Source organism: Gadus macrocephalus, chromosome 23 (genome assembly GCF_031168955.1).
Source record: "Gadus macrocephalus chromosome 23, ASM3116895v1".
Taxonomy (NCBI): domain Eukaryota; kingdom Metazoa; phylum Chordata; class Actinopteri; order Gadiformes; family Gadidae; genus Gadus; species Gadus macrocephalus.
Window position 1 is genome coordinate 14,620,854 of NC_082404.1, and position 27,153 is coordinate 14,648,006.

Genomic DNA, 27,153 nt, shown 5'->3' on the forward strand with positions numbered 1-27,153 from the left:
CTGCTGCAGGGTGGCTGGGGTGACAACAGAAACCAGCAAGAATGTAGACTGGAAAAGGTAGGAAATAAAGTGGAAAGTAAGGAACTGTTTGTTATGGCAGACATAGAAAACATGGTGGAAACGTCTCACTCTTCCAGCCTGGAGTGAGAGACGGTGATATGATGGGGAATAGCAGTCAGTTTCAAACGGATGCTCATTTGAGAAAGACAGAAAGAGACAGAGACAGACAGAGACAGACCGAGAGACAGAGAGAGAGAGAGCAAGACAAAGAGAAAGACAAACAGAGTGAGAGAGCGAGAGCTAGAGGGAGAGAGGGACAGAGCGAGACAGCTCGAGAGATAAAGAGAGTGACCTTAAAAAATTATAAAAAGGTATAAACAAATAATGCTTTGGCAAATTAGGCCGAAAGAAGACGAGACAGAAAACGTGGAGATGACGGGAGGAAACCGTGGAATGACAAGAAAGTAAAGCTGGAGACAGGCATCAGAGACAGCAAGGCTGAAGTAAACATTACGTTAGAAGGACCAATAGGAGAGGTCGAATTGATGTCATATTGCAGCCTAGAAACAATTTTGCACGCAAGAGAGACTGAGACCGTAACATTGCATGCATACAGATAGAAACTGTCTGTCTACTCGTGTATGTGGTATGTGTGCGTGTGCGTGTGTGTGTGTGTGTGCGCACGTCCTGAGCCGTAATTCCATTGACCCAGAGATGACAGAACTCATTAAGGACACAATGAGACACTTGCTGCGCAAACTCAAATACTCTGTGTGTGTATGCGTGTGCGCCCATGTCCATGTGGCTGTATGTGTGTGTGCGTATGTGTACGTGCGTGCGTGTCCGTGTGAGCTCGTAAGCATGTGCGGCAGAAGTGTTTGCCACCCACTGTCTCTCTCCAGCCGTTGGCCAGTGACAGATTAACAGGCCGAGCACTGACTTCATACAGTCAGACGGTGATGGGCAGCAGCAGCTCCCGACGGTAATAACCGTAACATGTCACAGAGGAATGAACTACGAACCTGCTGAACCTCCTACTCAGAAGTATTAGCATTGTGTAGCGCCTCGTGTTATCCTGGCTATCTCTGTTGTATAAGGGGAATGGGTTAACCTAGCGATTGTTGGTGCTTGGCACTTGGTTCTATGAACACCCTTACTGTCCCGACAGCGATATATTGTGGTTTCTCTTTTTCTGAAAAATGTGCTCATTGTAACATTGGATTAAAGTGTCGGCTAAATGCTCTGAATATAAAAGTGAATGTATTAACATCTACATCTCAACGTGAGCTGATAAACTCTAACTCTAATTCTAGGTAAAGAGTCAGGATTGTAGGAGTGTGGTCTGAAACTCCATAGTTAACATCAGTTAACAGCACATCATTAACCTCGTACAGTTAACGCCATACAGCTGAGGTAACCTTGTACAGTTAACAGCATACATTTAACAGAATAGCTGACTGCATGCATACAGTAAACAGAACTCAGTGACCTCCATACAGTTAACCTCAGACAGTGAGTCAGCCCAGCTACCTGAGGAGGCTCCCATTGGACTGAAGCCCATCAGCTGTGGGCCGGGAGAATGAAGCATGGAAGCTAGTGAGGAAAACAGAGAGACATAGAGTTAGAGAGACATAGAGTTAGAGAGAAAAAGAGAGGCATAGAGTTAGATAGAGAGAGACAGAGAGAGATTAAATATATTACAGTGTGCAATAAAAGAGGGAGGGATAAGGCAGAATATAAACCAAAAGAAGAGAATGAGGGAAAGAGAAGGGTCGTAGAGAAGTGTGTGTGTATTTCTGTTTGTGTGTTTCTCTCTGTATGTGTTCATCATGTGCATCTTTATATGCGTGTTTCTGAATTTGTGCGTCTGGCCCGCTCAGTCAGACAGTGGGAACAGAAGGAGAAAAGTGTGTAGATCTTCTGCTTAGATGAACAGACACAATACCTCTGCAGTACATTCAAACTAAACTCCCCTAAAACCCAGAGAGAGCGAAAGCCAGAGAAGAGACACACACACACACACACACACACACACACACACACACACACACACACACACACACACACACACACACACACACACACACACACACACACACACACACACACACACACACACACACACACACACACAGAGAGAGAGAGAGAGAGAGAGAGAGAGAGAGAGAGAGCGAGAGCGAGAGCGAGAGCGAGAGAGAGAGAGAGAGACACACACACACAGAGAGCGAGAGAGAGACATCCTTTCATTGGTTTTTCTGAACCAGTATTGGAGCTTTATTGCCCCAGACTGATCCAATCCTCTCCAGGCCAGGGCTAGGGATTAGGGTCTGAACTAGGGGTTAGGGTCTGAACTAGGGGTTAGGGTCTGAACTAGGGGTTCTTCTGGGTGTCACGGTCTGAAGGGGTTCTGTTGGGGGTCATGGTCTGAAGGGGTTCGGTTGGGGGTCACAGTCTGAAGGGGTTCTGTTGGCTGTTAGGGTCTGACGGGGGTTCTGTTGGGGGTCACGGTCTGAGGGGGTTCTGTTGGCTGTTGGGGTCTGAGGGGTCATGCTGGTACCTGAGAGAAGGTCTGAGGCCATATCTGGGGGGTCCACGCGAGGCCGGACTTCACCGTGGGGCTCTGGAAGGCCTGGCTGCATCGTGGCTGTCACCTTGGACCCTGCAGGGGGAGGGACAAACACAGTACGTTAACAACACACACACACACACACACACACACACACACACACACACACACACACACACACACACACACACACACACACACACCAAGTTATAGAGAGCGCACGCACATTAACACAGTGACATCAGAGAAAGGCATGGAGAACACACGCTCACACACACACGCACGTGCACACACTAGCGCTCACCTGCTGAGTTTGCTCCAAGAAGCAAATAGCCCAGTCCCATGCAGCACAACATCCAGTGCAGTAGCAACGAGCTAACAAGCTGCCCTGCTCCTCTATCCGAGTCTGTCTGCACTGCTGCCTCAGCTGGCTGTGAGCTACCAACGCTGTGAACCCTCAGTCTCACACACACACTCACACACACGCACGCGCACACTCACACGCACACTCACGGGCGCACTCACGCGCGCACAAATGCAGAGTCAGAGACACACACGCAGAGTCACAGACACACACACACAGTCAGACACACGCACTAACACACACAGAGAAACAGACACACACACACAGACACACACCCAAAGTCAGACACGCACACGCATCCAAAAGATGGGCACAGAGCTGATCTGAGCGCATGCGATCAGGGTGAGGGGGGGGTGTGTGACAGGCTGACGCAGCACATTTCAGGTCCTCGCCTTCACCACCAGACCCTCCTCGTCCTCTCCTTTACTGCCTCCTCTCCTCCTCTTGATCCTCACTCTCTGTGTGCTCCTCATTATCCTGCTCCTCAGTTCAATTTTTAAAACCTAGGTCCCTAACACACACACACACACGCACACAGGCAGACACACACATGCAGACACAAACAGTCAGACACAAACAGTCAGACACAGACACACACACACACACACACACACCCTTATCTGTAGTTGCTGGAGAGAGTACAGGTGTGAATGCTGTCCAGGGAAAGCCTCACTCCACGAGAGTATCAAACAGAACCAATCAACACGTAAACGAAGCAAACCTCCACATCAACGAGTGGACGGAAGCCTCCCCTCTCCCGCAGCCAGCCCCAGCCCTCTGTGACAGTGAAGGGAGCGGACAGCGCGCTACCTACAGTCACAAATGCTTACACGTATTGGGTGACACACAAACCCACACACACACACACGCAGTCTGGCATGGCCTCTCTCTCTCTCTCTCTCTCTCTCTCTCTCTCTCTCTCTCTCCCAGACCTTGGGCGAGCAGCTTCCCGCCACCCAATGGGAGGGTCAGCAATTGATTCAAAAACAGTAGAGTGCGTCCTAGCTCTATGGGTCCACGTGCCTGCTGAGAGAGTGTGTGTATGTGTGTGTGTGTGTGTGTCTGGACATCATCAGTGACACATGAGCAGGCAGGTGCGGTCTTAACAACCCTGGTGCGGCGTTGACATGACTGTGGAGCAACCAGAGGCCCTCCACACGGCACCCAGGAAGTTTGCCAACGTGTCTTTATGGGCGCGTCCTCCGTCAAGAAAGTGGAAAGAAGAACTAGCAAACCTAAAACCCAAAGCTAAAAGACAAAGCTAAAACCCAAACCACAAACCTAAAACCCAAAGATAAAAGACAAAGCTAAAACCCAAACCTCAAACATAAAACCCAAAGCTGAAACCCAAAGCTAAAACAAACCTAAAACCCAAACCCCAAACTTTAATCCCAAAGCTAAAACCCAAAACCCATAACCCAAAGCTAAAACAAACCTATATCCCAAAGCTAAAACACAAAGCCAAAAGCCAAAGTTAAAACAAACCTAAATCCCAAACCTAAACATACAAACCTAAATCCCAAACCTAAACACATACCTAAAACCAAACACAAAAAAAAAAACGAAAACTAAACCCAGGGCTAAAACCTAAACCTAAAACAAACCTTTAACACAAACCTACATTCACAAGCTAAAACAGAAAGCTTAAACCCACTGCTGCGTACGAGTCCTGCGTTACCGAGCAGCCTACTGGGACCAGAGTGACTCAGCAGATCTTTGAAGGACACTGCCTCACTAGGAGGTAGAGGTGTCTTATCTGGCATTAGGATGCCGTCACATGAACACGGCAGCTCATCGGGAATGCCGAGCTGACCTCTAACAACACAGAGACACTGAGCTTCTGGGGCATACATGGAGTGGGGGGACCATAACTTATTTATGGATTATTTGTGTATGTATTGTGGGGGGAATTAAACCAAAACAAAACACTGTACTGTGAGTTCCAGGAATAGCTGACCCTTACAATTGTAATCAGGAATCTTTTGAATTAAATATAAAGTTTCTCCATCTCATGCCTTGCTTTAGAGACGTCGTGTTTCAATATTAAACAGGGAAACCAGCTGACACGCTTCCCTCCCAGAAAGAGGCACTAGACTTCTGGAGTTGATCCAGGAGAGTCCAGCCGCCTTACGTAAGACTGTCTGCTGCAGGGATGGACCACACAAACCACTTCAGGGAGACATGCTGTGTGTGCGCGTGTCCGTCTGCCTGTCTCTCTGTGTCTGTTAACAACATGCAAATGCGTTCCCACACACATGACAAATAAATGGGCACATATGACACACACACTCTGCATTGTAAGAGAATACAAAGCATTTGTCAAGGCTGAGAACAGCTAGGATCAGAGCCATGAGGGCCACTATGCAGCCCAGAAGGCGTACTGAGTCAGTAGATACGGCAGCCGGGACAGACGGTTGGGTTCTTCACGTGAGGGTGACCCTGCACTTCAGTCTCAACCTTCTCCTGTTGTGCTTGATCTTTCTATTCTTGATCTTTCTTGATATCGTACAATTAAAAAAATACATACGTTTTAATATATTGGGTATAACCTATATTGTGCTTAAGACATCCAGACCAAACACTTTAGATTTCCCATCGGTGCTTCTGTCTGGTCACACTGGGAGGGACAGGGGTGATGGGAGGGAGGGAGGGAGGGAGGGGGGAGCCGGCTTGGCGGTCGTCTGTGTGTGCGTCTCGGCCCTCGACTTTGTACCTCGCCCGGATGGGCCACGCGTCTTCAATCTGCCACGCATGAGCACACGTGTCCTGAGACTTGCTTTTGGCACGGCTGGGGTGCACACACACGCAAGCCTGCACGCACCATGGAGAGGCACGAATAAAATAGCATTGACGTGTGCTCTCCATGCCAAGAACACACACGCAGAGCTTTTGTTTTTCTGTTGTAAGTTGGCCGACCCGTGCGTGTGCGCGCGCGTGCGTGCGTGTGTTTTTCAGGGGTCCCTCACTAAAGGGCTGGCCCGCTGGAAGGCTGTCTGTGGTCTGAGGGAGTAAATGTCACTGTTTGTTTGTGTGTGTTGGAGAGTGTGTGTCTGGGTCTGTATGGGTCTGTGTATGTGTGTGTATGTGCGTGACTGTCTGTCTGTGTGCGCACTAAATAGAAGAGAAAGAGAGCTGTTATTGCCATCAGCGTCCTTTCCTACCCAGTCCGTTTCCTAACATTGGTTCTCAAAGTGGACTTTCAAGAACTTCATGGAGTGTGGTTCAGTTTCCATTTTCAAAACCACCAGCTCAGAACCTCACAACCTGTATCTAGGTCAAACACAAGCACGACTACATCTGTTCAAGGCCGACGTCTGGGGGATAATATCCACCACTAACCACCACTAGACTAACTAACCCCCACTTGACTCACTAACCACCACTAGATTAGAGCATGATGGATGGGCTCTCAGTGTGGAGTATGATGGATGGGCTGTCAGTGTGGAGTATGATGGATGGGCTGTCAGTGTGGAGTATGATGGATGGGCTGTCAGTGTGGAGTATGATGGATGGGCTGTCAGTGTGGAGTATGATGGATGGGCTGTCAGTGTGGAGTATGATGGATGGGCTGTCAGTGTGGAGTATGATGGATGGGCTGTCAGTGTGGAGTATGATGGATGGGCTGTCAGTATGGAGTATGATGGATGGGCTGTCAGTGTGGAGTATGATGGATGGGCTGTCAGTGTGGAGTATGATGGATGGGCTGTCAGTGTGGAGTATGATGGATGGGCTGTCAGTGTGGAGTATGATGGATGGGCTGTCAGTATGGAGTATGATGGATGGGCTGTCAGTGTGGAGTATGATGGATGGGCTGTCAGTATGGAGTATGATGGATGGGCTGTCAGTGTGGAGTATGATGGATGGGCTGTCAGTATGGAGTATGATGGATGGGCTGTCAGTATGGAGTATGATGGATGGGCCATCAGTGTGGAGTATGATGGATCCATCATACCTTCCACCAACAGCCATACGCCATTCTTCCAGCCCAAACTCATAAGTTGTAACTGAATCAATTGGCTCGGCCCGTAGACTTCTTCCAGCCCCGGCGCCTCCATCTGCTGACCTTCACCCCCTGCTGCTGGTGACTGTGGAGCAGCGCCCGCTCCCTGCTGCTCCTGGTGACCAGGGGGGAAACCTCCCAAATCAACAAGAAGCAGTCTAATCTGGGATGAGCTAGTGCTAACAGGCAGCAGCGCTGAGCTGACTTCCTCTCCCCGGCCCCCAGACGACCCCGCCATGCCCGCCCCCAGAACAGACCGGGGGTCCGGCCCGGAGACGCAGCCTGGTTCATGAGGAGGACAGTACTGCAGTGGGCACGCACACACACACACACACACACACACCCCTACAGACACACACACACACACCCCTACAGACACGCACACACACACACCCCTACAGACACACACTCGCACACAGCCCTACAGACACACACTCGCACACAGCCCTACAGACACACTCACACACACCCCTACAGACACACACTCGCACACAGCCCTACAGACACTCACAGACACCCCTACAGACACACACACAACCACCCCTTCAGAGACACTAACACCCACACACAAAAACCCACCCACAACCACGCACGACTCTGGATGTTATGTCTTTTACATTCTGTGCATCATAAGCAGTCCCGCTCGACAGAGCCGTCTAGCAGATTTAATATAACGCCCGTATCATTTCAGGGCTTAATATAATCACCACACAAAGAGTGACAATCCCAGTAGCGTCTGAGCTCCAGCTGAAGGTGGAGCCTGTTTGATTCTCCAGGCGAGAGGAGAGAGAATCCAGTGAACTGAGAGAGATTCAAGTGGGGTTCACCACCCAGAGAGGAGAGCTACTGCTCGGACTCAGAGAGGAGCTCTGACTTGACCAGGACCAGGCATAGACCAGACCGGACCAGAGCCCAGACCAGGACTAGACCAGACCGCACTAGAGCCCAGATAGGCCGGTCAGGACAAGGTGATGCAACAACGTCCACAACACGATGTCTGTGCTACACACAGAAATATAATTCATTTTGTTTGCAGTCAACAGCGTAGATTGACTTGGAACAATAACCTTCGCTGCAGTGCTCCTCAAATCAAGGGACAAAAGATGAATTACTCAAATAAATATTAATCTACATGATATATTCTGGATAGGCTTGGATCAGCTGGAATAAACAGCAATACCATACAGTTGAAAGGACTATGTATTGAAGTGTAATAATGACCCCTTTCAAACATGCCGATGCAAATATCGATATATCTATATCCATGAATATCTAACAAAACATTCTGTCCAGTGAGGAGCTCTACATAAACACATGATGGTTTGGTGCGGCTGTATTGATGTGTGTGTGGCTTAAAACAGCCATGCAGCCTGGCGTCAACATTGGCCCATTACGACCCTTGCCTTCTGAGCGCACGCGCACGCACTCCTCTGTGTCTGAGTTTGTACATCTCCAGCGGTTATGTCACCACATCTCCCCCCGTGTCCCTCCTCTCCCCCCTGTCTCCCTCCTCTCCCCCCTGTCTCCCTCCTCTCCCGCGGGTCTCCCATCCTCTCGCCCATGTCTGGCTGTCTGTCTGGAGCTCGGGGGAGGGGGCGATAAGCCATCCAAGTTAAATCGGTAAACATCGTCGTGGGCACTTCCTTCCTGACCGGCCGGTGACCCCCCACTCCTCCTCCTCCTCCGTGCTCAGTCACCAGAAACAAGAGGCGTGCTTCACTGCGCCCCCCACTGCCCTGTGCAGAACCAGGGCCGCACGGAGGGGCCCGTCGGGTTAACCTGTGACACCGCGTGTTGAGGGGGAGGAGAGGGAGGGAGAGGAGGCGGGCGAGGAGTGTGTGGAGCGTGAGGAGGAGGGTAAGGTGGAGGAGGGGGACGAGGACGAGGGCGGCGAGGAGGAGGGCGAGGAGGAGGGCAAGGACGAGGAGGAGGAGGGCGAGGAGGAGGGCAAGGACGAAGAGGAGGAGGGCGAGGAGGAGGGCAAGGACGAAGAGGAGGAGGGCGAGGAGGAGGGCGAGGACGAGGGCAAGGAGGAGGAGGGCGAGGAGGAGGAGGAGGAGGGTGAGGACGAGGAGGGCGAGGACGAGGAGGGTGAGGAGGGCAAGGAAGGGGAGGGAGAGGAGGAGGAGGGTAAGGGAGAGGAGGGCCGTAGACGTCTCACTAGCGGTCTGATGTGTTAGTGTTTTTTGTGTGTGAGAAAGAGTGGAAGAGAGTGAGTGACACACACCCACAGAAACAGAGACAGAGAGAGTAAGATAAAAAGAGGGTCAGAGAGAGCGAGAGAGAGTGAGAGAGAGCGAGAGAGCGAGAGTAAGACAAAAAGAGGGTCAGAGAGAGAGCGAGAGCGAGAGAGGAAAATCAGAGTGCAGCAATTTTAAGGAAAAGCCCAGAAGGATTTCGAAGGGGTCTGCGTCTGTGGGGGGTCTGCTTAAGGAGGGGCACCGTCTGAAAAATGAGGCTGACTGACTCAGGGAGGGGTGGGGGCTTCGGAAGGTCTGAAGCTCCTGTTGCTGACCTCCTGACCCTGCTACCTATGAGCCCATGAACACTCCCTCCGTTGTGCACCAAGGCGTGCATAACCAACAGAGGCACGGGATGTAAAGCACAAAACCAGAGACACGAATACCAGATCACACACACTGACGCGCCTCTTCAAAACACACACACACACACTCCGTGGTTCTGCCTCGATCTAAAGCCGGAGGGAATTACGCAGCCTTCCAGCTCTGGGGATTACCAGTCCCCCCCCGCATGAATATTTATTACACATTATTTCACAGGAGGGAGACAGAGAGAGACAGACAGGGAGAAGATAGAGAGAGAATCCACAAAAAGTAGGGACAGTAGATATAGAGAGAGGAGAAGAGAGAAATGAGAGAAGAGAGAGATGGTACTAGTAGATACAGAGAGCGAGAGAGAGCGCGAGGGAGAGAGAACTAGAGACGGTAGCCAGGGCTGCTGTGAACGAGCCCCCAGCGCCTCCCAGTGTGACGCTGGGGTAGAGACGGAGAGAGGATTTAGTAGCAGAGGAAAAAGCTGATTGTCGTAATGCGCCCACTGGCCGTCCGCCCTCCTGAACACAGTGATAACGTACCCAGCATCTCAATGGCCTCTGCACGACTACGCTTCTGCATGTCCATGTGAGCTCTTACACAGCCCCCCCGTCATCCTCTAAAACGCACACACCATCACCATGTTCTCAGTTGATGTGGATTAATATCTCTCCTCTCCCGGGGCAGGGTGCAGCTGGTAACCCAGAGGCCTACGGAGACAGGGTTGCGAAGGTCTGTGTTGCTTTGTTTCTGCCCGTCTGGAACCTTCCCAGCCATCTACCCACCGCGCTGACAACGATCACACATCTTGAGGGAGAGGTCACACACACACACACACACACACACACACACACACACACACAGCCTGCCCTATATATTATAGTGGAGATATATATGTGCTGTTGATATCCCAGGAAATCAGAGGAGCGCACACACAAACACACACATTATGTCCTCTTCAGTTATTTTTGTTGACCCGTTTTGACTGTTTTGTTTAAAACTTTTAACTATTTTATAATACTACAACTACAATGCATGAGTGGGGGCATTACGTTGTGTGAACATCCATTTTCTCCTTCTCAGTCTATTTATGACTTCATTACCTTTTCCTTTAAAGTACCTGAATGTAAGGTATTGAATCTGGTGTTTTGAGTCAGCAGTCTGGAATTAAAGTTGGCTACCCCTGCAGATAGTACACATTATGATGGTATGTGATGTAAGGCACACTGGATTACTGGCTTATTTCCCGAACATTTTCGCACTCTCCAAAAAGTAAAATACAAAAGTCAGACACAAAAAACCCTTGGTATAAGCCTCCTGGCTGTTTTTCCGTTTCCTATCTATTCTGAGTCCCTCTCGCTCCGTCTATCTGAGGGCTTTAGAGCACTAAAGTGCTGTGTCATCTTAGGGGGGCGAGGAAGAGCATAATAACGTGACTGCAGATGACAGGGGAGGCAGAGGGGATATTAGGGACAGAGAGGCCCGATCTGAGCGGGTTAGTTCAGGTTTAAGAAGAGAGAGAGAGGCAGGTGAGGGAGACTTTTATTAGAAAGAGTGCGGACAGACAGAACAATCAGTCAGAGATACAGTCAGGCAGATAGACAGGCGAGTCTACAGAATCAGAAACAAACTGTTAGCACTATCGGGAAAAAAAGATAAATAAAACCACAACGTAATTATATAATACCGTTATATAGTATCGTTATACAAGATATAGGAATAATATGATCACTTTCTTTTGTAATGCAATCGTACCATGACAGTCCAAACCAAATGGCTGGATTATGTTTAAGGGGTCAGAACCTTAAGTATTAATTAATTGCATTTATATCACCTTAATGAGACCCTTTACATACAGAGTGTGTGTGTGATGTCACATCTCGTCCACCACTAGTACCAGAACCTAACACCATCTCCTCCAGAGGGAAAGGTAGTGTGGCCCTATCTCATCCCTGCTGCTGTTCATCTAACAATACTTCCACTACACAGTATGGTGTTTAGGGTGTGTTCGGTAGTCAAGCTATGGAGTTGCGGTAGGGGGGGCCAATGGAGGAGAACGATTAAGAGGACCCATTGAGACGTCACAGTCACTCAGGTAAACCAATCATCAGCAGTGAACTTATCGTTTCATATATATACTTCGGCTCAGTGAATGTCTATTTTAATCGTAGGCTTTTCTGTGCTGTCTGTATACAAGTATGTCCTTACTATTTATACCAACACAGATGTGTACAGAAGTAAGAGACTTAAGGTAGGAGGTGACTACGGTGTCAATAGGAACAAGGGTTAGCCAACTAGAGGGTAACAAACAAGGTGTCACAATCGCTGTTAACACACAATCCATTAGGAACTTCAGATTAGTTTTGGCATACAAGTGCAGAAGTGTGTGTGTGTGTGTGTGACACTAAAGGAACAGGATTGCTGTGACGGGAGGTGATGACAGCGGAACAGGGCTGGAAGGGGTTATGATCCGTGTGCGTGTGTAGCAGTGACACACTAAGACTTTAAAGGAGTTTTAAGAGTGTGTGGTCCTCAAACATGCCGCCATCCTCCCTTAGAAAGTGCATAAAGCTTGGTGAAATGAAGTTCCATATAGTCTGCACTCTGTATAGTCTAAGATATCATCTTTGGGTTATATTTTATATATTGCTATAAAGGTAATGCGATTAAGCACTGAAGAACTGAAGAACGGAGTCACAGTGTTAAAGCTACCAATCTGCTACTTGGTCATTATATTCATGTTACTTACAAAGCTAAGAAAACTCAGAACATCATCAACTAAGTATTGACTGTTGGGTTAAAGAAAATGCATAAATATGTGACTGTCATCAATATTGCACCCAGTGTGTTTATATGTTAGTGTTTGCGCACGCGCGCACGTGCGCGTGTAGGGAAAGTGCAGAGAAGCTGAAGCAGCTGATTGTTAGCTCGACACGACGGTGGACGGTGGCTCTAGTCCTCTGAAGCATCCGATTGGCCAACACACAGGAGGGGGGGAGGGAGAGAGACAGAGAGACAGAGAGAGAAAGAGAAGTAGACAGACCGAGACAGAGAAAGAGAGACACAGAGAGAGAGAAATAGACAGACAGAGAGACACAGAGACAGAGAAAGAGAGACACAGAGAGAGAGAAATAGACAGACAGGGAGACAGAGAAAGAGAGACACAGAGAGAGAGAAATAGACAGACAGAGAAAGAGTGAGGAGAGAGACAAAGAGAAATAAAGAGAGACAGAGAAAGTTGAAAGGCAGTTGAGAGGGAGTGAGGAGTGGATAAATTAAATAATGTCAACCGAAGTTCAAAAAGGGGAGAGAAAGGAGGGGCGGAGGTATGTGTTCAGGTAACATGTGATGGGGAGACACAAGGGAAGAGAGGGAGAAAGGAGAGTAGAGCAGGTTAGTGAAGCTGAAAGATCAACTGTGAACTCAACAATCCAACACTCCAATGCATGTAACATCACTAAAGTACTATACGAGGTCCAACACAAGACTGTTTGAAAACTAATGTGATGCATCAGTGTCTGGCTCTATGTTAACCTTTGTGTATACAACACAACTTTACAGAGCTTATCTTGATGAAACATGCAGACAGTATATGAAGTCATGCATGCATTCCCATGCTTCTTATGCAGAGCCCTCATTGCATTGCATGCCTGTTATTACATGCAATGCAACACACACACAGACACACAACATGTACACAATGATCTAGTACCACACTAGCAGAGAAAAATCCACCAACACTCTCTCAATGACACACACACACACACACACACACACACACACACACACACACACACACACACACACACACACACACACACACACACACACACACACACACACACACACACACACACACACACACACACCTTCCTCTGCCCTTGCAGAATCCAGCTTACGTTCTAATTCTCTGACCCAGTTCCTAGTTTTCCCGCTCTCCTCTGAGAGGTACATGATGAACGAGGTACGTGAATGGGATTCCTAAACCAGGCCAGATGTTCTGCATCCGAGAGCGCTTCAACTGCCTCCCTTTAAGGCTCACTGTAGTCCCTGATGTCTGCAGAGCCTAACTGGAGAGGCTGCAGAAGGACAGTGTGTGGATACACGCACACATCGTACGGTATGCGAGCGCCGGAGCAGAGGGCTAACGAAACGCTCAAAGACGACCGGAGTCTTATTATAAACTGACTCCATTTGCACTTCACTAATAAAATAAACAGTAAACTATATCCTTGTTTCAATCCCATTTGTATCTTGGACCAGGATCAGATGGAAGTCGACATCAGGATTTGATGACCCAGTAGTCTTACCATTGTGTTTCGTCTTATCCCCGCTATCTTTGCTGTATACGGGGAATGGGTTAATCTAGTGATTGATAGTGCTTGGCACTTGGTTCTATGTATCGATGGGGATATATTGCCGTTTCTCTTTCTTCTGACGAATGTACTTATTGTGAGTCGCTTTGGATAAAAGCGTTAATGCCCTAAATAAATGAAAATGTAAATACAAGTGGTCCTCCAAAGGTGAGGAAGTAGAACAACGTCTACATCACAGTGGAGCCTCAGTGGAGGTAACCACAGCACAGAAACCGTCACGCAACTGGAAGACGATTGAATTCTACAGTAAGAAAGGAGTTGTGTTTGAGAGTCTATGGGGGGGGGGGGGGGGGGGCCAGTGTCTAGACTACGGCCAGAGCTTTACAGCCGACAGTCAGATCCGATCCCTCCGTTGACAGGCAACACTCGTGACGCAGCTGGGGAACAGCTCTGATTGTGCCAGGGGACATCTGATTTGGCCACAGATAACATTGTCTGGTCGTCTGGAACACTAACGGGTTGACCGAAGAGGAGGAACCGATTCACTTTGCCAAAGCACACACCATGACCCCCCACCGCCCCAATCAGCAATCTAAAATCTCTACAATATTGTGTAATGCATGTGTGCATCTATATGCAAGTATTTGTTTAATGCATTGTAAAGTGAATCATTTGCACGGTTTCCATCTCTTCTTAAAACGAATGATTCTACTACTAAACTCAACGATTCTCCATCATTTTGCAGTCTGCTGGCATTAAACTAAACGTAATCTGTTGACGGAGGCTGTCTCCTTTGTTAGGGAGGAGTGGTCTGAAGTCTGAATATGAAAACATCTCAACCCAAAACCCTTTGGCTTTATGGCCGTACGTCTAATTACGTATACAGAGAATCGCTAAAACCCTTCCCCTCCGGGGTTGGTGTTTATACCGACTGCCTTTATGTTGTGCTTATTAAGCTGAATCAGTTTAAGTTTGTTATTCCAATTGTCTGGTGTTGTATCGGTCAACACCCACCCGTGCTCAGTCACACTAGAGTAGAGAACAGAAAGAGGGGAAACGCCACGGTGAGGAGACATGAGGCCTTCTGGATCTAGATACTGGGTCTGGATCCTGTAGCCAGGGGCCTCACTGCATCACTAAACATTGTGTTTTCTGCTCCAATAGACACACATTTTAGTAATTATCAAACAAGGATTATGATTTCCAATGTATTTTCATTGCCTGTATTTTCCGCACTGTACAAGTGTTATTTCTTCATCAAGTTTGAGTAGACTCTGTATCCAAGAAGCTTAACCCTCTCAGAAACATCAAACTCCACCACAGGCCAGGAGCTCCACACGTCCACACACACCGTGGCGTACTTATATAAGTGTCCTCGAAGCTTAACCCTCTCTCTGACTCGGACGTCCACCGCTGCAGATGGTGGAGTAAGTAGTGCAGCGAATGGCAGGTCGCGGATGAGGGGGATTAAGTGGGTTTGCATCCTTTAATACGTCCACGTTTACCAAACGCTCGTTTTTTGAGGTGGTTTCCCTGTTCGATAACTAACAGTAGGCCCTCGGTCTGCCGGAGAAAGCATGCCACCGTAGTGGTTGGAAAATGAGGGGAGAGAGAGGGGGGATTCAATTGGTGATCTGCAACCTCATCACTAGTGGTCACCTCCACTTTACACACTGGACCACGGTTTTATTGTTCCACATGCACGTGCACGCGCACACACACAGCGACACTTTACAGGAGCATTGAGAAAAAGAGAGGGGCCAGCCAAGCAGTCCACATGCCACCAGCCCAGGAGTCGATCCCAGCCGTGTGTTGTGAAATATGCGCTGATGGGGCTGTGGTTAAGGGAAGTGGGCTTTGATTACCGTCACACTGTGGTAAATGTGGCAGTACCATGCACATTTCTGCTTTCTTTCTATAATTGATCACTGTGAGTCAACAAAGTACATTAAGCTTCATGAGGAGGGAAAGGACGAGATGGAAATAAAGAAAGTATAGAAAAATTGTTAAGGGCGATTCATCTGCAGCTGTGTTCGTGATGTTGAATGATACGCCGAACTGAGGGGAATATCAAGTCTGACCAAGGAGACAACAAATGTGCATGCCACTGGCCCATGCAGAACCTCTCCATGCCGTCACATGCATTCATCTCACAGATGACACACACACACATACAAACACACACACACAATTGCATGACAAACCCCATGTGATGAGAAACAAGGAAGCGATGATAAAGTAAGGATAAAAAAAACAGCTGACATAAATTACCATGAAATAAATCAAAATGGTGGCTCTCATCCACACACACAAACACATGCATCCTGGCCAACAAAGAGACACACACACACAGCCCTACAGAGCAGCTCTCGTACGTCTGTTCCCGAGCAAGCACCACCCATAGGACTCATTAGCTGTCATTAACGCCCCTCCCTGGGAGACGCAGCCGCTCTGCCGTCAATACCCCATCTGGAGGGAACAGAACCCCCAACCGGTGACGTAGCGCATGGCACTCCTGCTTTAATGGCTGTCAACAGCCACCCTGTCCCTGCTGCAGGGGGAGCTCAGAGGCAACCGCTGTGGATCGTTAGCCTAGCCGCGCAGAAAGGCTAGATAATTGTTTACAGTTTGGTGGCATTTGCCTTGAATGGAACGACTTTAATAAAATCAAGTGAGCGATAAGATACACGAGTCTGCGTCTGACCACCAGCGCAGGGTGGAGCTCCTTTGAGATCTTCATACCGATTACGCCACCTCCGTGGTTGTAGTTATCTACTTTAAATGTGTTTGTGCTCATGTGAACACCATTGCAAACACACACACACACAATTGTGCCCACGCACACACACACACACACACACACACGCACACACACAACTAAAACCAACTGAGATGGGAGACAACAGGAGTAAAACAAGAGTCCATGAGGGAGGAATGAGAGGCAGAGGGCGTTTTGCAGGGTATCTTACCAGGCTTTTGTGCCCCTTCAGCTTTCTTCTCTCCGTTTGCCAATGCAGTTCCAATGTCTGCATACACACAAAGTCAAAGCACATTTTACAACCTGTTCAGCTGTGGGGATGAACGCATAACGTCATTGGGACAGAGCCCAGTCAGACCAGCACCCAGTCAGACCAGCATCCAGGAGAGGAGCGGCCCAGTGCTGAGTCACTGCAGCAATTCACCCCCCCCCCCACCCCATCGCCTTAGAAGGGTCCGATATTGACCTATTCACATCTCACACACACACACACGCACGCACACACAGACACGGGGACGGACACATCTGCTGACGGAGGGCGTTGACCGACTGTCCTGTCGTGTTTGTCCGCGCGAGTGTCAGAGCGTTGGCCATTTCAGCACATTGACCGCCCGCCCGCACTGAGAGAGAGAGAGAGAGAGAGAGAGACGAGAGAGAGAGAGAGAGAGAGAGAGAGGCCCGTGGGCCCACTGGGGCAAAGTCAGACCATCACAACCGCAGAGACACACACAGACACACACGGGCACAGACACACGTGCACAGACACACACAGATGGACAGACAGACACACACACACACACACACACAGACAGACACACACACACGCACAAACAGACAGACACAGACAGCGCACACACAGACAGACACACACACACACACGTGCACAGACACACGTCGTGCACAGACACACAGATAGACAGACAGACAGACACACACACACACACGTGCACAGACACACGTCGTGCACAGACACACAGATAGACAGACAGACAGACAGACACACACACAAATGCACGCACACAGACACACACAGGGCAAATATGCCTTGGCAGTGTGAAGGGAAAACAGTACAATATAAAAGGAGGGGGCATGAATTGAACCTGCTCACCCTAAATTCCATAACATTCACGTAACTTGTGCATGTGTTCTTGTTAGTTAACAGCTTTCTAATTAAATGATGTAATATTCAAACATGATGAACTATTTGTCACTCTGGGTGCTCTGATTTGCTGAACCACAGTGGAGTGGCCCACTCTACTAACCTTTAATACGGGACTAACACACGCAGGACCAACGCAGGAAACACACAGGACAGACACACACACACAGACACACACACACACACACACACACACACACACTCGCTCGCTCTTCTCCCACAGTCCAGAATAAAGAATCATGGTGAAATTAAATTATCCAACATGGTCGACAGGGTCCTGTTTACAACGCGAGTAAAGCGATGTGTATTTTAGGAGGGGCGCTTGTGATGTGACCCATATTCTGTCCCTTTGCTCACTATGTGTAACAGCGGATAAGATTACACACAAGACCCAAAATGATTAAGTGCTCTAATTGAATAGCAGAAAGAGAGTCTGAGACATCTCAGGGCCTTCAGGCTGTTGACCAGAGGGTATATTTACAACAGTGGGCTTCGGTTGGTAATGCCGCGCAGAGACAGAGAAGTGACAAGCTTAAAAAACAGTCTCATCACCAGGAAAAACACAAGGGTAAAGAAAACTTCTCAATGTGCTCTCGTTTGCACCGAAGGGTTAAAAGCTGAGTGACCTCAAACAAGACGGGCAGCTTTGCCCAACGGAACTGAATGGCACCTAGACAGATCCAAAATGGCAGCCAGGGGCCCGGCGCGCCTGATCATTTGTGTCAGTTATGGGAAGCGGCTGTCCGCGTTACATAAAGATGCTTTTGGCTTAATGCGGGGCCTGTCACGTTGATCGAATCGGAAGCTGAACTGCAGCAACAAACAAATCGACGATTCTGAATCAATGTCAACCAGGGGAGGGAGAGGAGTGACTAATGGACAACAGTGGCACTCTAAAACAAACGGCATGGGACTACTAATATTGAATTGTCAAATGTCAGAAGAACAGCACTAAAACCAAACAAAAAACATCCATAAAACTAAACAGAGAGAACACACGCATTCAAGAGAGATGATTAATATGATTACTATTACTATGATTCAATAATTAAATCAACATGCTGTATCTCTTCCTCTGGTCTAATGTAAGTTGGCTAGAGCATTTGGCTTCATTGAACTGTGAATCTCAACCCACACTTAACTATACTATGTAGTGCTATAGTAGTGTCATTGGACAGCTACCCCCAACCCAGCCTTGTATCGCTCTTAGGCCTAAAAAAAATTTGTTTGGTTCCGGTTTCCGACCGACCCTGTCAATTTATGTGCGACCCAAATTATTTTATGAGCTTTATAAAAAAGATTTTTTTTTTTTTGATGCAAACTATAATTACGTTTTGGTACAGCACCTCTTCATTCTGTACAAGGATGAGCGAATTTTCTCGTTTTTAAATGAAAACAACCTACCTATCATTCGCTGCCGCTGGAAAAAATAAAATAAAAAAATAAAAAAAATTCCCTACCTACCCATGACCTCAACTGACAACCAACAGGAACCAAACTTTTTTTTTTTTAGGCCTTATTATGAATCCCATTATGAAGTCTACCCATCCACCTGGTCCCGGTTCTGACCCGGTGCCCCTTTAGACCCAATCTGTCCCCCCCCCCCCGCCGGTCCCTCCTCTAGCCCCAGCAGTCTGGACACCCCCCTGGCGGTCTGACCCCCCCCCTGGTCCCTCTTCTAGCCCCCCTGGTCACCTGGTGCAGTGCCGTCGCCGTCCAGCAGGGGGATGTAGTCCGTCTTGCCCACAGTCTCCCCGATCTGGTCGTCGAAGGCCTCAGCCTCCAGCTGGGCCACGAAGTCCCGCTCCACCCGAGGCTCTGGGCCGGGCGCCGCGCAGTCGCTCAACGCATCACTGAGACTCAGGTCCAACTGCGCCATGGCTGAGGAGACAAGAGGGGGGCATTAGCATGGGGCTTCAGAGAAAGCAGGGAGAGGGTGTTAGCAGGGAGCATTAGCATGGGGCAGTCCATGCTAATGCGTCAGAGACAGCAGAAAAAAATAAATAAAAAAAAGAGAGCCAGAGAGAAAAAACGGCCACACCTCTACAACGGCAGCAGAGATGGAGAGAATGCGGTGCGGCTGTCAGAGGAGGCTGGGGGGAGGGTGCAACGCCACTCGGTACCACACGGGGGCAGAGTTCCACACGTTTTATAAAGCAAGTATTGTTTGGAAGCAAGAGAGCAAGCGCAAAACACACACGCACACTTCACTAAGTAGACCCAGGCCAGGCCTGCTGACCAATGGCAGTAGAGCGGCTTTGCAGAGTCATGTTGAGTCATCTTTTGTAACATAATTCCAGGTTATCACTGCAGCAGGCCATTTCTATTCATGATCTCCTGCTGTGGTCCTCATGAAGACCACGTCACCTGCTCTGGTCCTCACAACAATCAGTACTGGACCCCTTCATGATAGTCCATTCACTTTGCTTGTTCCCTTCTCCTACCCTGCACTTCCCTCCCTCCATTAACCACACAGTGTGTGTGTGTGTGTGTGTGTGTGTGTGTGTGTGTGTGTGTGTGTGTGTGTGTGTGTGTGTGTGTGTGTGTGTGTGTGTGTGTGTGTGTGTGAGAGTGAGAGAGTGTGAGGAGCTAAGAGGAAGTGATGGTACTGTGAGTATTTCTAATCAACACGAGTATTAAAGCTCAACAGGGGTCTGTTAGCTACACCCACCCTTGACAGAAGCATATCTGTAATGAATCGTAATAAATAGGGCGGTTAAAGCGGCCGTACAACAAAGAACAAAACCAGTACAGGCCACAGCATTTGAACTGGGAAAGACCAAGGTGCCCAATGTGACATCCCTGTCTCCCAGTGGGCTGGCCCAGTCGGATTACTAGGATAGGGCTTTAGAGAGATGACCCCCACTGGTGCAGAGGGCCAACAGCTAGCTGCACAGGGACCGTGCTAACAGCTGCATAGGGAACGTGCTAACAGCTAGCTGCACACAGACAGGGCTAACAACTAGCTGCACACAAGACGTGCTAAGAGCTTGCTGCACAGGGACTGTGCTAACAGCTAGCTGCACAGGGACCGGGCTAACAGCTAGCTGCAGACAGACCGTGCCAACAGCTAGCTGCACACAGACCGTGCCAACAACTAGCTGCACAGGGACCGTGCTAACAGCTAGCTGCACAGGGACCGTGCTAACAGCTAGCTGCACACAGACCGTGCTAGAACCATCCGTACAGCTACTTTACACTGACTACTGGTCCTCAACACGACCCCATCTGCTGGACCATCCATCCCGGGATGACTCACCGCCCAGTGAGACTGGGTCAACATTTCCGATGGGTTTAATTTCGGTCTGACCTTCACCAGGGGGGGCAGTGATCTGAACAACAGCCTGACTGGTGGGTCGGACAGACCAGTGGAGTCAGTCTGGGTACAGCTCTTTCAGATCAATAAACCGCTCAACACATCGACCGATGGGTTCAATTGTGCATTAAAAACACACATTAACTGATCGCATGTAAACACAGCCCCGTTCCCACCCGTAAGCCAGCCAGTGTGGAGGCCTGGGGCCAGGGTGTGGTGGCCACAGCCTGTGTGTTCACCCCACCACAGATGTGGTGAACTTTCTCCAGGGGGCGTGCCTAAGGAGACGCCTAAGTAGATCTGGGGTCCCCCCCACCCCCACCTCGTTACCCACCCATCCTGTGGAAAGCACCAGCCTGCCGCTGGAAGACTAAGGACTCCCATCACAAAGACCTGCTGGCCAGCATGCACACTTTCCATATATAACCCTCAGTGAGTGTGTATGTGTGTGTCACTTAACAGAGAGACCCAAAATACCCTTTTTTCTTGAGTCTACTGCTGCCCACTTCAGCAGAATCAAAGCTGCCTTTTCATTACCCAAAATGGTGTCACTCACTTTCCATTCATTGACCAAAATAATTGTCTTAATCTTATTCTTCAGATGACAAACCGCACTTTGGCTTTTGCCCAAGGGCTCCAAGGCAGCCACCACAATAGTGGGCGCTAGGGTTTGGCTACTCGGAAACAATTGGGTTTCAACAAAGGAAGGAAGTGGACAAAAACACAAACACACAGTGTGTGTCTGTATGTAGTACTGTGAGGAAACAGGGCCATACTGTGTCTTTGTTTCTGTATACAGTGCGAGGATACAGGGCCATAAAGTGTGTGTGCGTGTATGTGTCTGTGTGCTGCAGTGTGAGGACACAGAGCCATACAGTGTGTGTGTCTGTATGCAGTGTGAGGACACAAGCACACACTGTGTGTGGCTGCATGCAGTTCTGAGGACCCAAACATATACAATGTACGTGTCTGTACTCTCTATGCAGTGTGAGGACACAGGCCCATACAGTGTCATTGTCATGTGAGGGAAGCTCAATGTTAGAGTTGCAGTCCCCATTTGTGGAATCTGTGTGTGTGTGTGTGCGTGTGCGCATTTCCTGCAACTTAAAAAAAGGCCTGCAGCGAAGGTTAAGGTTAATCCTCCCTTAATCTGCTGCGCACACAACTATTGTACACACATACACAGACACACACAGAAGACCAAAGGCACATACGTGTAGGCTCTAGGCAGGACATCCCCGTCTGACAAAGAGGAGAGGGGACCCCTACAACCACTTGTATGTCGAGTCATGTGTTTACGACTCAACTGACTCAGCTGACTTTGACTCATGAAAAATTCTGGACACCATAGTCCTCTCATCCTGGGTCTATGGCAGTTTGGGGGGGGGGGCTCACAAAGGCTGCACACCACCGAACTCAAACCCAACACTAGAATCTAACAGGGTTAGGGGCCGTCTCAAAAATGTTGTTGATCTCACTAAGTTAAAGATAAGATTACTTTTATCTTCAGTGCCAACATGTCGCTGTCGCTCCAGAACTCCCGAGATGCTCTTGGGCCCAGCAGGGAGAGATAAAGCGGTGACATTTCATTGGTTTAGGAGAATTGCTACAGTGCACTGCTCAATCAATTATACCTTAACTGGGATAATCTGGAGCGTTGCACTTTGACCAGCCCTCGTTTCCTAATGACCAGCACGCCTTGCCTAGAAATGAAAATATTTGTCATATTTTTACAGACCTACGTCCATTCATTACAGTGTATTTACGCTCATCGGTTAACGAGTAAGGACCGGTTAACGAGTGTCAGTTAACGAGGACCGGTTTACGAGTGTTGTAAGTAGGTAGACTTATGGAATGATATGCTAAATAATCCTTGTATTAGTTCACTGTATGGCCTACAGTGAAATTTTATTTAGCACAAAAGAATAACAGATCCCACGGATAATCCTGCAGCTCCAGTTTGTACTTCTAAATACATTTCAAACAGTACAAACGATGATTAATAGCTGGCAACAAATCACTCACTGCAGTCTTAAAACAACCTTCTGAGTATCATGGCTGCTGGGAGTAATAGAAACCGGGGAATAGTGACCTCTGATGTCACTTTCTAAGAAGGGTGGGGAAGGCTGCTGCTGCGTGCTGCTGCTGCTGCTGCTGCTGCTGCTGCTGCGTGCGCGCGCGCATGCGTCTGACTGTATTTATAATTTAGACTTGGATGCATTATTTAGTCCGGACATAGGAGTTCCTGTGAGCGCATCTGAAGGGCTGGCCTTGAAGGAAGGTTTCTCACAGGTTCATTACCACCAGGTTACTGTGAGTTAACATCACTTTGGTGAACACATAAACCACCACTATATCTTCCATCCATTCATCCATTACAGACTCCCCATGGGCCACAGAGTTTTATAAGTATTGGTGTAGATTCCCCAGATATAAGGGCAATGCGCTCGATAAATAGCACGTAAGCAATAAGGTCATGAACGTCAACGCAGGCTTCTCCTCAAAGGATGTTCTGGAGGAGCTGCACCCGTTCAAAAAGGTGCCGTCTGTCGCCCCACAGACTTTAGTTAGACGTCGTCGGGTTCCATTCAATATCTTAACCAACATTGGTTTAACCAGTGATCCACCGTTACATAAACCACAGAGGCTATGCTGCTGCGCAATGATTTTACTTTCAGTTTGGAAACTTTCAGGACGTTGTTGTTATAACCCCCCCCCCCCCCCCCCCCCCCCCCCCCCTGACCTGAGCAGGCCACTAAGCTTTGGTGAATGAACGACTTTAGTTTCCAGCAGTGTGTGTGTGTTGGAGTGGCGTCTATAATCTTGCATGTGTGTGCGCTCTGCGTTAACCCATGTGTGTTTGAATTAGCAATATGAAATTCACCCTATTTTCTGCTCCAGCACTTCTGCTTTGTGCTGCCGACAGCTGACATGGTGCTTTCTGCACGGACATACACCCACACGATAGCTTAAACAGGGTTTACTTTATTGTCATGGGAAGTAGATGCAGGCCTCTATAACCTCATGAAATGACCAAATAAAACGAATTAGTCTACTCTAAAGAAAAGAAAACATTTTGTTTTTAAATCCCAACCCTGACAGTCGGACAGAGAAAAAGAGAGACAGTCCGACAGACAGTCAGACAGAGAAAAGGAGAGACAGTCAGTCAGACAGACAGACAAAACACATTCACTGTTTATGAACAAGTGGTCTTGGCCATCGTCATGTATTATCCTCCTCCCTCCGAAGACCAGGCTGTCCCAAACAGAGCCAACTCATGAACCAAAGCACCTCTCTAATTTAGCAACCCAGAACTGGGCTGAGCTTAACACGTCTCTAGCACCAGAACACATGAGCCCAGCGTTTCATAGTTACACCAACCGAGCACCAGACCACCCAGAATTGAAGACAGATCGCTCTGCTGCGTGTCCAGATCCAGTTTCAGTAGAGCTCTGGGTCCTGATCAATCAATACAGCACACTGAGCCCAGCCATCAGTGGAGGCATGGGATCGACTTCAAGGCCGTGGACGCACACTAAACACACACACTCCCATGCGTACACACACCCCCGTGGGAGGACTTTACAAGAAAGCAGAAGGGGCCAGGAAGTGAGAGAGGGCCTGCAACACGACACCGTGTTCACACTATAAATCACGGCGCAAAACGCCTCAATGTAGATCTGAGTCTTACACACTGCTCCTCTTCAAAACACAATAAACATTTACGGCCTTCCCACAATCTCAGTAACAACTCCCATGGAAAACAACCCTGGGATTCAGTATCGCAGTGGGAACTACGTTCTGTAGGGTTGTATTGCTGAACCTCTGTAGCGTTACTTTGACCCACTGCAGGACTCTGCTGATGCGTTTTCCACACGGCCCACAATGCATTGCTGCCTCAGCTGCCATTATGCTAATCCGTGGGGATGCGTCTCCGTCCCTGGCAGGCGGTGCCATCAACTCCACCAGGCAACAAATGGCCTGCCACTCCGACACACACACACACACACACACTTGCTATGTAGTATTCTACGTTCATGAAAATTATTTAATATGACCTGAAATGTTGGCTTTCACTTCAACCAGCCTAACTTCTGAGATTCCCTCCTACTTCCCCTAGCTGTGAGTACTTCACAACGGCGTCCTGACCTCCAGCTGGTATATCATCAAATGAGTCACCCTCTGACTTCATGAGGGGCAGACATGATAACATTCCCCCTAACTCATGTCAGGTTTCTCTTAAGAGGAGCTAGCGATATGGGGGGGGAACTGTGCAGCTAGCCTCGCTCTTTGGCAAAGGCATTTGGTTCTGCACATGGAGGGGGATGCGCGTGTGTGTGCACACACACACACACACACACACACACACACACACACACACACACACACACACACACACACACACACACACACACACACACACACACACACACACACACACACACACACACACACACACACACACACACCTCGTGAGTTCATTTATTCCAGTAAAGTAGCCTGGTACATTAAATTACCGCCAATGAAATACTCAAAATAGAAAAAAGTTAAGAAAAACAAATCCCATTATATCCTCTAATCACTGTGTATTAGGTTAATGAATGAACTCAAGTAAGCAAAACCTGTTAGTTCATTTTTGTCACAAGTGAATCGAAGGACATAATGACTGGAGGTCAGAAGACAGTAGAAAGCAGCGGCTTTCTGACGATATTCAATCCGATCACAACCAGTACTAGTTCTTCCCCCCCCTCAAACTGGTGGCCATGATTCCAATACAGTCAGCACTACCAAACAACATCCAGCAGAGCGGCCAGATAGAACACTGAAACACACCAATACATAACAGGACACCTGCAGATAATCTGTTCCCTTACTGGTGCACACACCGAGCTCATAACCAAACAGCAGGATTCAGGATGGGTCCTGTAATCTAAGGGCCTCCATCCCAGTTAGGGATTGCTAGGGATGGGTAGAGTGGGTGTGGCTCATGTAGAGTGGGCGTGGCTCATGTAGAGTGGGCGTGGCTCATGTAGAGTGGGCGTGGTATAGGTATAGTGGGCGTGGTCAAGGTGGAGCAGGAGTGGTCCAGGTAAAGCCTGTAGCACTTTTATTCTTATTATAATAAAGGTATAATTACTTTGAGTTCTAACTATAATAATCCATAAGCCACTTGAGAGGCACTAGTGTTGTTTATACAAGCAGCATTTGAAAGGTGGAATGTGAACAGAGAACACAAGGGGGAACCAATCCCAGTGTCCCGTTCCCACAAAGGGCCCTGGTGGCGGGGAGGACGAAGACCACAGCGACGAGGAAGATAACGGCAGACAAAGGAAGAAGGGCGAGGTCAGGGAGGGAGGGGCGCCTGAGGTGAAGGGGGCTCCCAGAGGAATGCAGAGTGTGTGTGTGTGTGTGTGTGTGTGTGTGTGTGTGTGTGTGTGTGTGTGTGTGTGTGTGTGTGTGTGTGTGTGTGTGTGTGTGTGTGTGTGTGTGTGTGTGTGTGTGTGTGTGTGTGTGTGTGTGTGTGTGTCCCCCTCTCTGGAGATGGAATAAAAGGTATACCTCCCGAGTCAGGTCCTTGAAAAGCTGGTTTTGACTGAGCATTGCGACTCGTGTGCAAAAAGCCTACAGCGTTCAACAGGGGCTGCCCACGCGTCAGAACTTATGCATCGTTTAGGAGATCTTCATAATTACTAGACACGAGTTTTGTTGCGTTTGTTTTCTCATGATTACCCTCGAAAGCGAGCTCGCTTGAACAAACACCGGCGACATGATAGAGGTGTTTACTACCGTGGGCTGATGACTTGGAAAGAGAGCCTCCATTTATGAACGCTTGTTTTCACAAAGCAACATATGTGTAGTGGGGTCTATGCACGGGCCCCAGGGTGCAGCTGGGCCCCCCCCCACACACACACACACACACACACACACACGGGGCTCGCCTAGACAGGAGACTGTGTGTGAACCCCTAACCAGAACAAGACCGACTGGAACATGCCATTAGCATGCTGTTAGCATGCGCGTTGGCTCTCCCAGACAGGTGTGTGCGTCTGTGTGTCTGTTTCCCAATGTGAAAGAAGCATGCTCAACGGCTGCCCTTTTAAGGACGCCATCTCATAAAACGC

At 48.7% G+C, this 27,153-nt stretch overlaps 1 protein-coding gene across 8 annotated transcripts in view; it reads right to left on the reverse strand.

Annotated features, from left to right (window-relative positions):
• LOC132452525 (microtubule-associated protein 4) overlaps nt 1–27,153 on the reverse strand; it is a 70,889-nt gene that overhangs the window by 33,960 nt on the left and 9,776 nt on the right. For 5 of the 8 annotated variants that reach the window (XR_009524375.1, XR_009524373.1, XR_009524370.1 and 2 more), the window contains exons 2-5: nt 19,411–19,596; nt 16,768–16,824; nt 2,558–2,659; nt 1,531–1,593 (exon numbers count right to left, since the gene is read on the reverse strand). Coding sequence is in view for 1 of the 8 variants with exons in the window: in XM_060045190.1 (XP_059901173.1) it covers nt 1,531–1,593; nt 2,558–2,659; nt 16,768–16,824; nt 19,411–19,594 (406 nt within the window). In the remaining 7 variants the exon portion in view is untranslated. The remainder of the gene's footprint in view (nt 1–1,530; nt 1,594–2,557; nt 2,660–16,767; nt 16,825–19,410; nt 19,597–27,153) is intronic. The other 3 variants (XR_009524371.1, XR_009524372.1, XR_009524374.1) reach the window with 3 other exon arrangements.